Below are 14,235 nucleotides of genomic sequence, written 5' to 3' on the forward strand. Positions count from 1 at the left end.
CATAGTGGCGACATGATGTAGATCAGAGAATAAACTCAAAGAAGAGGGAACAAGCTTGGTTTAGGTAGGCAGACTCTGTGCAGGGCTGGAGCAGAGAAAGAGGAGATGATTGTGCTGAAGAAGCAGGAGGCGCAGCAGGCTTTCTGGTTTGGCTTCAAGGATGAGAGCCAAGGAGAGTCAGCTGGCTGCAGCGACATGACAGGAAGTCAGCCGTCAGACATGGTGGTCCCACTCCCACAAGAAGTATGAACATCCATAAGAACGAGCCCAAACACCTACACAGTTTGCTCTGTCCTTGGAGCTAAAGGGTCAGGATGTTGGACCCTGCCTATGTGCACACAGACAGACTACAATCCAATGGGATTAGACCTCTCAGGAGGAGACGAGGACTCTCATGTCTCTGTATGAGGAGGGGGAGAAATTTACTGCAGATGTCCCGCGCCTTAGATTTATAGTCCTCAACTTTTAACAGCACTTAGACAGCACTAGTGGGAATCATTAACTCCAGTCACAGATAGAGGACTGAAACACAATGAGGTTCTCAACCAAAACGGTAATGAAAATTTGAAGAGTTACAAGTTCCAGTATGGCCATGTCCAAAGCTGCAGGAATACAGAATGTCTGTTTGAAAGCAGTTTAAAATTTGAATTACATTATATAATAATGAACAGTTTGTATTAATTCTTCATCCTCCAAAACAAAAAAGACATTATAAAACAGAACAGTTAGGTTAACAATTAGAACTTCAGCACATTTACAGTACGCTGCTATCACACTTTATTAAAAATAGAAACATATATTCATAGTATTTTTCATACATACTACAATGGTCCACTGGTATTATTTTCAAAAATGAGTTAAATACTATAAAACACTAATTTTGCCTAAATCCACTGTAATCATCCCGAACACAAACAATAAAAATAACAGGGTTAACTTCTATTGCCCCTTTCAGCATTCGTGCTGTTTCACACCTGGATGGAAAAATGAATGAAAAGACAAAATGTGGGATGGACAAAAGACAAAATGAAAGTCTGCTCCTTCAGTTAAATAAATGCAAAATACATTTGTGTTTACAAAATGGCACATTTATTGCAACATAAATGTTATATACATTGTTTTCTTTCTGTTGAAAAAGACAGAAATTCAATTCTCTGTTTCTGGTGTGAACCAACAATACCTTTGCATTTGACACAAGAACTTTTTATTCATCAGAGTTTTAGGAAATTTTGCACTAGTACAAGACCTTCATGTACTAGAATAGCAACAGATTCACTATGATCTTGAGATGACACTGGTAAATCTCCGGTAATAGGCTGGTTATTGTACATAACCATAGATTTTACTATCTAATATAGTAAAATAAAGTAAGAAACTTTTTACTCAAAACTTTTGCGTTCAAAAATCTAGAAAGAGTAATATTTAGACTTCAAGAAATATTCTTACCGTATTATTGTATAAAAGACCAACTACAGTGAAAGCCAAATATTTTTTTTCTTTTGAATTAGCTTTTTATGTATTATACAAGGGACAGCATCTGGGAGAACAGCAAGTCTAACTTGGCAAACAGACGAGCGAAGAAACAGCAAATAATAAAAGAAAAGAAAGAGCAGGATGTGGCATTCACTTTATAGTCTCAATCACCTTCTGCCACACAAATACATGTTTATGAATACTGACATGATCAACAAGGCCACATTCAAACAAACTGCACAAAAATGTTATTTTAAGGTTGCCAATAATATGTAATGTAAACTCTTGGTCTGGCACAGTAATTAATTATGGATTGCCATATAGAAATTTGTTACAGAATACTGTCATGAATGTGGTAGCCTTGTTTAGGGTGAAAGACAAAGACAATATACAAACAAAATATATGGAATATAAAGTATTAAGACAAAGGACTAAAATAATTGAGAAATGTAAAGCATGCACACTGATATGAAGAAAAAAACACAATGTCAGCCCATGTCTTTAACAAAGAAATGTTTCTGTTTGTTCACTGTTGTGCTACACCTCTAGGAACCAACTAAAACCCAACTCAACAAAATGCACTGATGTGCACTGCTCCTAAGTTACCAAAAATAACATTATCAGGTAGGCTGGACATAGTATGCCAAAATCCAGACAAAATGATTTGTTAAAAAAACATAAAGAGGCATAGCTATATTCTACCAGAAGAACTGTAATGGAACTTGATACGTTCATCAGGCCAGGAAAATCAGTGGTCGTCGTTTAAAAGTACTACTTCATCAAGCAAACTGATTATAGCTGGTGGCAAGAAATGACATATCAAGCCACTCAGAGGTATGAATTCTTCAGGCTAAATGTAATATAATGTCACTGTTTACATAAACACTATATGGCGAAAGAAATTGCATGGGCAGTGAGGTCCCATTTTATCAGTTAAGACACTAACATACAGGGAATGCTAAAGTTTGTTAATAGTTTGCTCTCTGTATTTTCTCTGCTCACTACTGAAGACTAAACACAACAAAATGTGGGCTTTCAGTAAAGCTAGAGTTTGCCACTCACTTTTGTAGAATTACATGTGCTAATCTAGCCAAATTAAATGGGTTCCTTCTAAAGTATTCAGTACTTGTGATTTCAGTCAGTAGCTGAAGCTAGACTAAACTACAACGATTCAAATGTAGTTTTTACTCATTTTGTGGCCAGTGGCAATAAAAATAAAAATAAATAATACATCTTTAGTTTAAATGGGGCACAATATTAAAACTTAACAAATTAACTGTGATGCACCAATCCATCTTTTTTGGTGTTTCTGCTGATACCCGATATTGTCCGATACCAGTGCAGAGAAAGAAGATATTTCTCTTGCTAAAAAACAATAATTTATCCATGTCTGATCACAAAACCGATCCACATATGTTATGTCACTGTACATGGTTTATTTGTAAGTTTTAACAATGGATCAGTGGTGTATATATAAAAGTGCAACTTTTTGATTATGATTATGAGACTCTTTAGACCAGAAAAGAGTCATTAATTGGTTGACCTAATCTTGAAACAATATCTAATCAATCTAATCTAATACCAGATTCAGTACATTTTCCTCCATTAAGTACTGGTGCATACCTAAAGAAAAAGCAGCTTCTTAGTGCCCAAATACTCAATATCATATACCTCATTACGGAATTGCCAGACTTAGCAAGGCTTATTTTTGAATGTAACAATATCCAAATCTCACAGTACATGGGAGTTAGCCATTCAAAACATCGTAACAGTCCATGGTATTATTATGATACTTGATACTATCACGGCTATTATTATCAGTATTTAATTGGTGACACTGGCAAACTGTAGATTGACTGAAAAGCTGCATACTTATCTTTGAAACTGCTTAGCTTTCCCTTTAGACATAATTTCATCAATAACAGAATAAATAAAAACAAAAACAATTGCTGTTACAATGCATTCGTCAATTCAGTTTAGGCACAAGGCAATTTCCACATACACTTGGAGGAGATTGCAAAGTCTCTGATTGTTCAGAAGCAACACACTTCTTGCAGACATTGATATGTGCTTAAGTTTTTTCTGGGGACATTTTTGCAGTTGGAAAACTAGATGTGAGATTCCACTTCAGTCTTGGATTGGTTTACATTAGTCTCAGTTTTACTTCAAGTGGTCTGTCTCCTCCAGTTGTTGTCACAAAGTCCTTTCTGTCACCAGGAACCAAGGTTCCCATCTCAAACTGGAAACTATTTGTTGTCTGTGTGATGTTGATCTGCCGAGACAAACATGGGGGGATTGTGAGAGATGGGTATTGGATACAACATACAACTTAATGTTAATGAAATTAATAAAATCTGATCAAACACAAATTATGGTACCTTTCTGCTACTCAAAGGTGGCCCATAGGGTTGGATGTGTCTGTCATGCCTGGGTGGACATGGGATTCAGCAGAACCTCCAGACACTTTTTCCTCCTCCCGTCTTTTAAGGCAGGCTGCCTTGGGATTCAAATTCCTTTCTGTAAGTCCAAAAAGGTAAACAAAGAGACACGAGTTGAAAAAATATACTTTAATACAAAGTAGCAGTACATAACACACAAGTAATTAGCAAGCAATAAGTAAAGTTACTGAAATAAAATGAAGCAGAAAATGAAGTGCTAAAGGATATTTCAATTGTTATTTGAAGATAAAACACTTGTGTCCTTGACACTGACCTCTGACTTGCTGCTCCAGGCTCAGAATGACTGCCACGGCCTGATGGAGGATGAGGAGCTTTGTTTGCGGCTTCTCGCTCTTGAGGTGGAGCTGGCACATGCGGCCCAGCTCCTTGAAGGCCTCGTTGATGTCTCGCACCCTGAGGCGCTCGCGGGCGTTGTTGGCCATCCTCCTCTCGCGCTCTCGCTCTGCCTTCTGCTCAGGATTCAGGTCCTCATCTTCAGTAATACTATTACAAAGACAAATAACCATGCAGGCAATTGTCAAATGCCCTTTTCATCTATATCATAATGTGTATAAATGAGACTGTAGTAGACTGTATAGTATGTGCCAACAAATGGGCTAGTAAATACGCATGCATTATACCTTGTGCGGGTTCCAGCACGAGGGGTCTTCATGTCTCTCCTATCACCTTCATCATCTGACTTATCATCTCCAGACATACTATCAAGCAAGTCATCTTTGTCCGGTTTTTCCACCTTTAGCTCCAAGTTAGAGGGGACCTGCCCACTAAGGGCCGCAGTAAGACCTAATTAAAAAGATGAAGACAGTCCATTAAAGAGATTCACACTGAGACAGTACCATATAGATGTACAGGGCTCACTTCTGAATGTCTCCACTTGGTGGGTGAGCTCCGTGCTAGATGTGGAGCTAGCACTAGGAAGGCCTCCATGACTGTTGTTCAGACTGGCGGCATCATCAGCATGAGCACCCCCCTAATTCAAACCAAGGAATACAATTAATCACATCATATCTGTGCTGTGCAAAATCTACACTCAGTTTAATATAACGGCTCACTGGTGAGTTGTGAGCTGCACATGTTAGAGAGTAATCCGACTCTGTGGAGAAGCACAAGTAGGCGGAGACTGTGTTGCAGAGTCAAGGGCACCCCTTTTTTTCTCCAGGAATGTGATCCTTCATCACTGTTGGCCTGTGTTAACCCCATCTCTCCGGGACACCCCTCTCCTATGCACAACGCTAATCTTTGCTTTGCTCTCAACAGGTGTCCAAACAAGTCTTTGTCTGAAGGAGAAGGAGGGAGGCCTGAGCTCTGTCCAGAAAAGAACACTGCCATTTTCATGGCTGTGCCTGATTACCATACAGCTGAGGGGCTCCTTTAGGGTGGAGGCTGTATGCTAGACACACGTTCAGCAATTCAGATTTGCTGGTTTGCTGAAAAAAGTGATGAAAAGGGGTAGAAGGAGTGGAGTGTGTGGCATTTACCAAAAGTCTGTGGCTGAGCCAAGTACCTCATTGGACCCAGGAAGTGCTGTATGTGCGCACAACAACTGGAGCATCGCACTCACTAGCTCTAATGCTACATTTGCAACAATGAATTACATCATTCATACACTATAAATCATGGCTAATATCTGTGAGACTTAGGGCTATAATTTGTTTCAGTATCTGCCCAATAATGAAAAACTCTAAGCTACCCCAGTCTGTGCCTTTCTGTATTTGTCCTTGGAGCATCATATGTGTCTTTTTAAACAAACTAGTGAGCTAAAATGGAAAAAGAAGCTGAGTGTATGGTTACACAATACCATAAAAATAAATACATAAAAAATTTATATTACATATGTAATAATATATATCATCTTTTTTAAGTGAAGTTATGTTTATTATTTTAGTACAACTTAACTTCAATATAGATTTTAAAATCTTGATATCAATATTGGTAAATATTAATTATTGTTCCCAACAAAGAGTCACAAGACAAAAATTCAAATGGACCATACCTAGAAGAACCTGTCTTGGGGAAAGTAAAAACTTTTTGAACTTTTAAAAATGTGACTAGGGATGTGCCTTAACAATATCTTTAGTGTAATGGAATACAGACAAAAATGTGAAAGTACCATTGCAGTTGTCCGATTTGGAACCAATGCCGAGGCTGGGAAGTTTGCTCCAATAGACGCAATTGGCCCATTTTGTGCCTGTCCCAGCAGACTGTGTATGTCGCTGGGCAGATTGGCAGTGGAGCCCACTGCATGGTTCCTCAGAACAAGGATTGCATCATCCAGTCTGTCCAGACGATCCTCCATTCGAGACTGTAAAGGGCAAACGGATTGGAGAAGAAACAGTCACCAATGGGCATTTGGAAAGGCTTGGGATAATAAAATTAGAAATGAAAACTCAAATACAACTGTATGATTAGGGATGTCAAGATTATTTGGTTAATCGATAATTGCCTAATTAGGATTATTCAGGTCATAATATTACCTTTAAGGACATTTAAAAAGACCTAATAGTATTCAGAATCAAAAATTTAAATTAATTAAATTCATCTACACTCTAAAAAATTCCACTTAAATACAAAGTGCATTTTAGTCTATGCCACGTTAACTTTACTTTATCATTCAGGAAATTTGATTTCATTAAGATGGTCACATAATGGAAACATATTATGGAAATGAAAATTAAATCAAATTACATTATTGTAACGCTAAAATTTGATGTCGTGACATCCCTATGTGTGAAGTGGACTCTGAAATAAAAATAGAAAACATGACATACAAACTCAAAATAGATCATACTTTTCTTAATTTTAAATGTTAAAAGTTCAGTGGGTTAGTGACAGTCCGCATCAATTAATGTAAAATGGCATTAAGTTTGCATTGTTCAGAAGTCATGAAACAACATGTGCCAGTCGTGTGTGAGAAAATAATAAATACATGATCAAGCATAAGATGGGACGCTTAATGGTAATGAGTAACGTTTTTTGGAATAAGAATACCTCACAAACATCCTTTAAGAAAGACATGGCATCCTGGAGATGCTCATGTAACTGCTGATGAACCCTGTTTTTCTGTCAAGTAAAATAAAAAATAGGACAAAAATATCAGTGTCTATAGAAATACAAAGTAAAAACTATGGGTAATCATTAACCACAATTTATAATGGATGTATTCTTTTAAGTTTTGAACTCTTAAACATATGAGACAAGAATGTGTTTTACTCATTCACAAAACTGTTGACAGTAAAACCAATGGCCAATAGCCATGTGCAACCCAGACCAGCTATAAAGAGTTACACATATTTTCCATTCAAGTCTGAAACAGCTGGCCAAATGACATCACCTCCTTTCCTCTGGACACTAGTGTTCGTCCACTCAGACAAATCATAGTTACTGAACACCAAATGTTAGCAAAAGTAGCTCACCTTTTAAACAGTAATCTTCACAAGCACAACAGGGACACATTATTATTAACTCTAGTCCTGGATTAGCTATGTATTTTTCTGTTTACAACAAGCTGTTTTTATTTTATCCTCCTTGTTTTGTTGATATGACCAGTGATCAGAAGCTCTAGTCACATGACAGCAAAGGAATCCCAGAGAAATGGTTGAGCAGGCAGCTGCCCACACCCCTCCCTCGACTGTCATCCCTTTCCTGGCCCACGGACTACAGCACAGATGGCCAGCCCCTCGGGACAGGTATTGTTTAGTTTGGTTATCTGTCTGCCCCCACATTTCTCAGCAAAACATTTGTCTCACAGGAATCTGTGCAATGCTAGATCAATCATTTTGGTATAACTTCGATCAAGTTCATTCCACACTGCACTTTCGCTAGGCTAAGTCTTCAAAATGGAGCTTACCAGTGAGTGAAGGGAGTTCTCATAATTTGGTGAGGATGGAGTCTGTCCACCTGTGCGTGGCCACTGATTTGTGCCTATAAAGGAGGATGAACAAAAATGGATGAATCAGACAAAGATGGTACAGCTTAGGTTAGGTAATTGAGAATTGTACATGGATGAAAGAGCCTGACAAACTAATTTCCTGGCTGTTCTTTCAGAGATATTTATATCTTTTGGATATGCATCACTTCCTGCTGGCTGGACTGCATCCTGACACAAAACATCACCTTTCCTTTGAAGAAGCGGTAGAAGCCTATGGCTCAATCAGAGTTTGTGACTTGAGCAATATGTTGTATGTTTATTATCTAGTCATAATCAGCATACACTTTCACACATAGAGAGCAAATATACAGTATAATACACACAATAGTAAAGTGTGTGGGAAAGTGCCATATAGGACTAATATATATGTATTTACTAAAATATGCCTTAAGGGGAACTTTAAATTAAATATATTTAAAGTTGAAAACCTTTGGAAAACTTTAATTAACTAACTAATAAAAGTGACTTTGGAAGCGGGAGTGAGAAAGTCTCTTCTGCTTCAGATCTCTCTCCCAGGTGAACAAGATAGGAACATAACATGTGAGCTTCTGCTGGTTAGAGGCAGTGAAAAATTAGCCTGGGACTCTGGTCCCCGTGTGTGCTGGAGAGGGCTAATTGAACAAACCAGTCTTGAGTAATGTGCTGTATATTGGTGTAATTCCAATGATGAATGGATTTTGAGGTTAACATCAACAGTGAGCCCAATTTCTATGCCAATTTTAAGTATTGTTCTTTCTCTTTCTCCACTACATAATGTTTTTGTTTTAACCTTTGACAGCCATGGGTGATGATTTTTGATTTATTGCACCTAATATATAATGTATACATTCTTGCAAAAAAAACAAATAAAGTTAAAATCAGCAGAAATATAGACAGCTATTTTATATCTACACCAAGTTCAAGTCCATGGTGCGGTCCCAGGTGTGGTTTGAGGTACTATAAACAGGGGTTCCCTGTGTGAGGGTATCATGGTCTTCCTCATCAGCTGAGTCACACTCCCTTCCCCCATTGCACATAATTGCGGCCTTTTGCAGCCAGCCATGTGTGTGTGTTGGGGGAACAGCTGTCCGCGGGGCAGGGCAACAGCTGAGGATGAGGGGGGCATACGAAGAGACAGCTGTCGCCACTCCATTACTACAGATGACAAAACTGCCCAGTTAGACCAGGGCTTTCCCCTCTCTGTGTCCACACATTCACTTTCCATTACTCACAAAGTCCAGACAGTACCTCTCACCAAAAGTGTACCGTTAGTACAAGTGTTTGTAATAATCACAAAATATTGTAATATATAACAACAAAATCAGATGGTTTAGATGATCCATTGTCAGTACACTAGAACATGTTATTTTTAATTAATTATCACACAGAAGTGCTTAAATATACAAATATGAAACCTTTACAAACCTTTGCTTCAGTTTGATTAATTTAACTAATTCTATACCTAGTTAAAGTAATTACAATGCCAGTATGAATTACCATATTAGCAATTAACTGTGCCTATTTTGGTCTAATCATTATTCAAGTATAAAGGGCTGTACGTCTGGAGTTCAAAAGCATTAATAATAAAAATACATTATAAAAGCAATAAAGTATTTCTAGTAAGTAAATGAGGAGATAAAGTACCTGGTCGCCCAGTTGTGGAGCCTGTCGCCGTGACGACTGTCCCTGCTGATGCTGTGCCTGCTGTGGCCGTCAGAGGTGAAGGAGAGCCCACTGGTGTAGAGGGGTTTGAAGGGAAACTACTGCTAGTGTGGTCGGGCGAGTAAATCTGTGACAGTAACAAAATACAAAATTATGAATATAAATAAATAAATAAATAAATAATATATATATATATATATATATATATATATACACACACACTACTGACTTTATTATGCTTGAACTGAAGTTATGAGTCAGTTATAGTTTTCTTTGGTATTTAGATAATAATCCAAACTTTTTGGTTTATGGTTTGGTGCCAGTTTTACATCTCTCACGAGGTTAGTCTCAGGTCAGTTGAGTTTTCTGTGACAAGTCAATCACAAGGGATGGGGAGATTACGTCTTCAGAACTTCCACAGGGATTTGTATAAACAATTGCAGGATTAAAGCACAATTGCATCCCTGTTTTATCTATTTAATAAGAGGATATTGTGGCGTAATAGAACAAGTCTCAGAGAACGAAGGGCATTAGTGCTGGATCCAGGCTAATTAACAGAAAAAACACAGAATGACAAATCCATAAAGATTTCTACTTCAGGTTCAGATCAAATTGAGCTCACAGGAAACGTTTTGAGTCTGTAGGGATGATAGAACACACTCATTATTAATAATCTCCTTATTTAATCTTGATCTCTGGGCTTTAGTTTTTCAATCAACTTGGAGTTACAGGCTAGAGGCTTCACTGAAGTGTGTCACTGAGTACAGCAGAGACAGCGGCCCAAGTCTTAAGCGCAAGTTGCTCTACACGTTTGTTTTTAACATTTAACATTCAGGCATTTTATCAGTGGTAAAACTCTTAAATAAAATAAATATATGACCAAAGCCGACTAAAACATATCCTTCAAACAGGCATTCATGACCATGACTTTTGTGCTAACAATATAAAATCAACTATTCTTTTCTAGCAGTGGATAGTAACGGTAAATTCAAAATGTAACATGAGTCATTTTGCTGGAATAAATGAAGCCCCACCTCCCCATCAGTTACGCTCCCTCCGGCGGCATGGGGCCAATAAGCACAACCAATTTAAAAGGGCGGAGAACAAAAGCTCCAAAAAGGGTGGCCCATGGAGTTGAGCCCCACTGCCCCTGTCCCATCTACACACCCCCATCTCTGCTTTGTAATGGTAATGATATTGAGGTGGCAAATATATATATATATATATATATATATATATATATATATATATATATATATATATATATATATATGTGTGTGTGTGTGTGTGTGTGTGTGTATAAATAAAATAAAATAAATAAATATAAAATCATTGGTCAACTATATTTTTCAATGCATATTACTGTGTAAATGTATAAAGGGTCCAATGTTTTATACACAGCTCCTTTTCTTCAAAACTCCTTACTTTAAGCCTGTAATTATTCAGGCTTAAGTCTAAAACAATTACTAACATGCTCTTCACATTTTTTAATCAGTATTCAAAATAGTACTTAACAGTACTTAAAAGGTGCTGAGGCCCTTGATGGAGATACAGCTGACCTACTAGTATTATCTTTTCAGAAAACATTAAATATTTGTGTAACATATTAATATATAGGTCTGAATACTTTAGCATATTCTATATTACTTGTGACTTACTGAGGCCAGCGCTTTTCCCAATGCATCTCCTGTTTGTGAACTTCCAGTGGCGTTCCCCCGATTTGCAGCAGCTACAAAAATACAGAGAGGTTTAGACAAACGAAGAGCTGTCATGGTGCAAAAGCAGCTGTTCAACTGAATACTTTTACTGAGTTAGTGTGTCCAAGTCTGTCAAATGTAGGTACAAAAACTACGTACCTATGACTGCATCTGCTGTGTTGACAGACGGCGTGTGTGCTGCAGTGACGAATGGTGAAGTGCTGGTGTTGCTTCTGTGAAAACTGGACATAGGAGGAAGACTTGAGTTGATGTCCGGAGAGACAGAGTGTGCAGGGTAATTCTGAAAAAATAAAACAAATTTTAAAAAGACCAGCGATTTAACGAACCATGATGAAACTGTTACAAAGAGAGACAGAGAAAGAAAGCGGGTGGCAGCATCTGCAGACTCCCTGTGGTGCTGGTTCATACATGGGGCATATTAAGAGATACGAGATAAGATAAGAGGAAATTTTACTGTTGCAATGCAAAGAACAACAGTAGAATTATAACCAGTGTAACTAGTTAGAATATTATCAATACTTAATTACTTATTTTATTAAGATAAAAAAGGCACAAATAACAAAATGCAACACTGTGCAAGTACAGTAGAAATATAAGGCTATAAAAATGTTATGTACAATAACTGGCTATAACTACAAATTATTTACTATGATTTTACAAATACATTAAACACAAATTTAAGACTTATGTTTTAATTACAGTATAATAACCCAGTTTTCAAAGGTTGTAAAAAAATTGTGTCCTGCAGATATATAGCAATTGTAAGTGTGGTTGTATAAGGGTCATACCAATCGCTCATGGGAGTGTAGGCTGCTGTAGTTTCCTGACTGTGGCATGTGAGATGAAGATCCGCTGAGCATTCCTCCGTACCCTGTCTGACTGATGCCATTGGATGAACTCCACGGGTCAGATGAACTGTGGGTGCCATCTGATGAAATAGGAGTCAAAACAATATACTTCACTTCCACCTTATCTTTACTTCATTAGTATGTAGTAATTAAAACTGATTAGGATGAGTAAGGGCTGGGCGGTTTGGAGATAAAAATCGAACCTGGTCCCTGTGACAAACTGCTATTTTGGTCAAATGCACACACTTGTCTTATTGAACAATTTCTTCATGGATCTGAGTGAGTGGTTTTGACCATGGTGAACTGTGAACTTTCAGAAGAAGCAGATTATTTTTATTACCTCTGAAATGCCAAAAAATGAATAAATAAGCAACAACAACAAAAATGTAGATGAATTGTGATAAAATTTAAACTGTGATCTGGCTCCTAAAAAATCATATAAATTTTTGCCATATCACCCCTAGGATGAGTTGATTCAAATACTGTGTTTAAAAGCCTGGTGTGTTGAAGCATTCAAAACTTTCTGTTTCTCAATTTTAAACATAAACATTGGAAATTCTTGACAGCAAAAATAAATAAATGAAACTCACCAAAGAAAGTGCTTGTGAACATACTGCTTGTGGGTTTGGGGGAGTTGTATGAAGGAGAATCTCTGCTGAACTCTTCTGAGCTCGGCGATGGTGCATACACCTGTGATGAGAACCTTAGTGTTAATATATACAATAAAAACGTGACGTAATCAAACTAAGCTTCTGACCACAAATTGAAAACATAATGGATTAAATAATACTATTGTACAATGTAGTTTGTCACAAAGTTCAACATGACCAAATTAACAGATACGAACAACCACATGGTAAAAAAAAAAAAAAAAAACATGCACAAACACAGTTTAATGACTCACAAGCAATCAAGCTCATGAAGGGAGGAGTGGATTATCAGGGGTATTTGCATTTCAGATCAACTCAACCTCTAATGGAAGTATAATGATACCCGCTTACTTGCACAGACTAAATGCCTTGCAAATTACAGCATTCCCAGAGAGGCAGAAATCAAATAAATGGGACAAAAACAGCCTGCTTTGCTGCTTTAAATGTGTACCTGTGCGATGGTGGCTGAGTGAAAGGAGAGGCACAAAGAGCATGCTGTTGTACAGCTGTGTGAGTGCCAAGCAGAGCGGGAGGATCAAAGGCAACGCAGGCCAAACAACACTGATGTGGTTTCTGACTTCATCGACTCCAGATGGAGAGAGAGTAGAGGACCAGAGACCAACAAACTCCTTCACACAGACAGCACTATAATGTTAATGAGAACCAGCCAGGACCTGCCCACTAGATTACACCTGTGTACTTCTAAAACTTCATTCATAAAAACTCAGATTCCAAAGATCATTACATGACCCAAAATATCGGTGCATAGCAACAAAACAGTTATTAATTATTTCACACTTTAAAACATAATAAAAAACCTTAGCAGTTGCCGTCTCATTCACCCACAAGCAGTTGTCATATAGGCTGCTTACTACTTTTCTCAGTTTATGATACTGTGTGGATGAAAATATGCAGTTGACCAAAAGTATACAGACATTAATAAGTTGCCTCATATTATATTAATATTAAACAAAGAGCTGAGGGATGTTGGCTGGGTGTGTCTGACTGTGTAACTTAAGTACAGTAGGAGGGGCACACCTCTCAGGGGTCTTGGGCTTACACATGTGACCAGGGTGGATTGTAGTGATCTCAGGTTAGGAGCCCAGCCCTTTGTCTCTGCCATGTTGGACAATCAGTGGGCAGCATATGGCAGTGGATAAAGCTAATTGTCCTTTTTACCAAAGGCTAACCAGTTAAAGCATTAATAAACCACCCAAAACACCGGGTGCTTCTCTCCACAGGCTTGTCCCAAAGAGGGTCATCGGGGGTTTTAGCCTGTCACTCAGCAAAAGCAGTGTAACAAATATATAATATTGGATAGCGTTTTTACAGATACTACTAAAGATTAACTTTTAAAATTTGTCATAAACCTGGTCCAAAAAAACTATGTACCATTTTAAACACTAATAGCAGAATTGATTTGCTGGTGTTATATGATGACCACTATAACACAACATATACAACATTATAAAGTATCCTTTCATGTAGAGACAGAGCCTATGAGTCACTCAGAGTCAG

At 37.7% G+C, this 14,235-nt stretch overlaps 1 protein-coding gene across 2 annotated transcripts in view; it reads right to left on the reverse strand.

Annotated features, from left to right (window-relative positions):
• Positions 1-881: 881 nt before the first annotated feature.
• tcf12 (transcription factor 12) overlaps positions 882-14,235 on the reverse strand; it is a 43,341-nt gene continuing 29,987 nt past the window's right edge. The window contains exons 9-21 of one of the 2 annotated variants that reach the window (XM_020941375.2): positions 12,658-12,757; positions 12,008-12,147; positions 11,358-11,499; positions 11,160-11,230; positions 9,484-9,628; positions 7,780-7,853; positions 6,921-6,992; positions 6,043-6,234; positions 4,791-4,902; positions 4,553-4,715; positions 4,186-4,415; positions 3,852-3,990; positions 882-3,745 (exon numbers count right to left, since the gene is read on the reverse strand). In XM_020941375.2, coding sequence (XP_020797034.1) covers positions 3,863-3,990; positions 4,186-4,415; positions 4,553-4,715; positions 4,791-4,902; positions 6,043-6,234; positions 6,921-6,992; positions 7,780-7,853; positions 9,484-9,628; positions 11,160-11,230; positions 11,358-11,499; positions 12,008-12,147; positions 12,658-12,757 — 1,569 coding nt within the window. In that variant the 3' untranslated portion in view covers positions 882-3,745; positions 3,852-3,862. The remainder of the gene's footprint in view (positions 3,746-3,851; positions 3,991-4,185; positions 4,416-4,552; positions 4,716-4,790; positions 4,903-6,042; positions 6,235-6,920; positions 6,993-7,779; positions 7,854-9,483; positions 9,629-11,159; positions 11,231-11,357; positions 11,500-12,007; positions 12,148-12,657; positions 12,758-14,235) is intronic. The other variant, XM_055154603.1, reaches the window with a different exon arrangement.

Source organism: Boleophthalmus pectinirostris, unplaced genomic scaffold, assembly GCF_026225935.1.
Source record: "Boleophthalmus pectinirostris isolate CB_2022bp ecotype Guang Dong unplaced genomic scaffold, ASM2622593v1 HiC_scaffold_19, whole genome shotgun sequence".
Classification (NCBI taxonomy): Eukaryota; Metazoa; Chordata; class Actinopteri; order Gobiiformes; family Gobiidae; genus Boleophthalmus; species Boleophthalmus pectinirostris.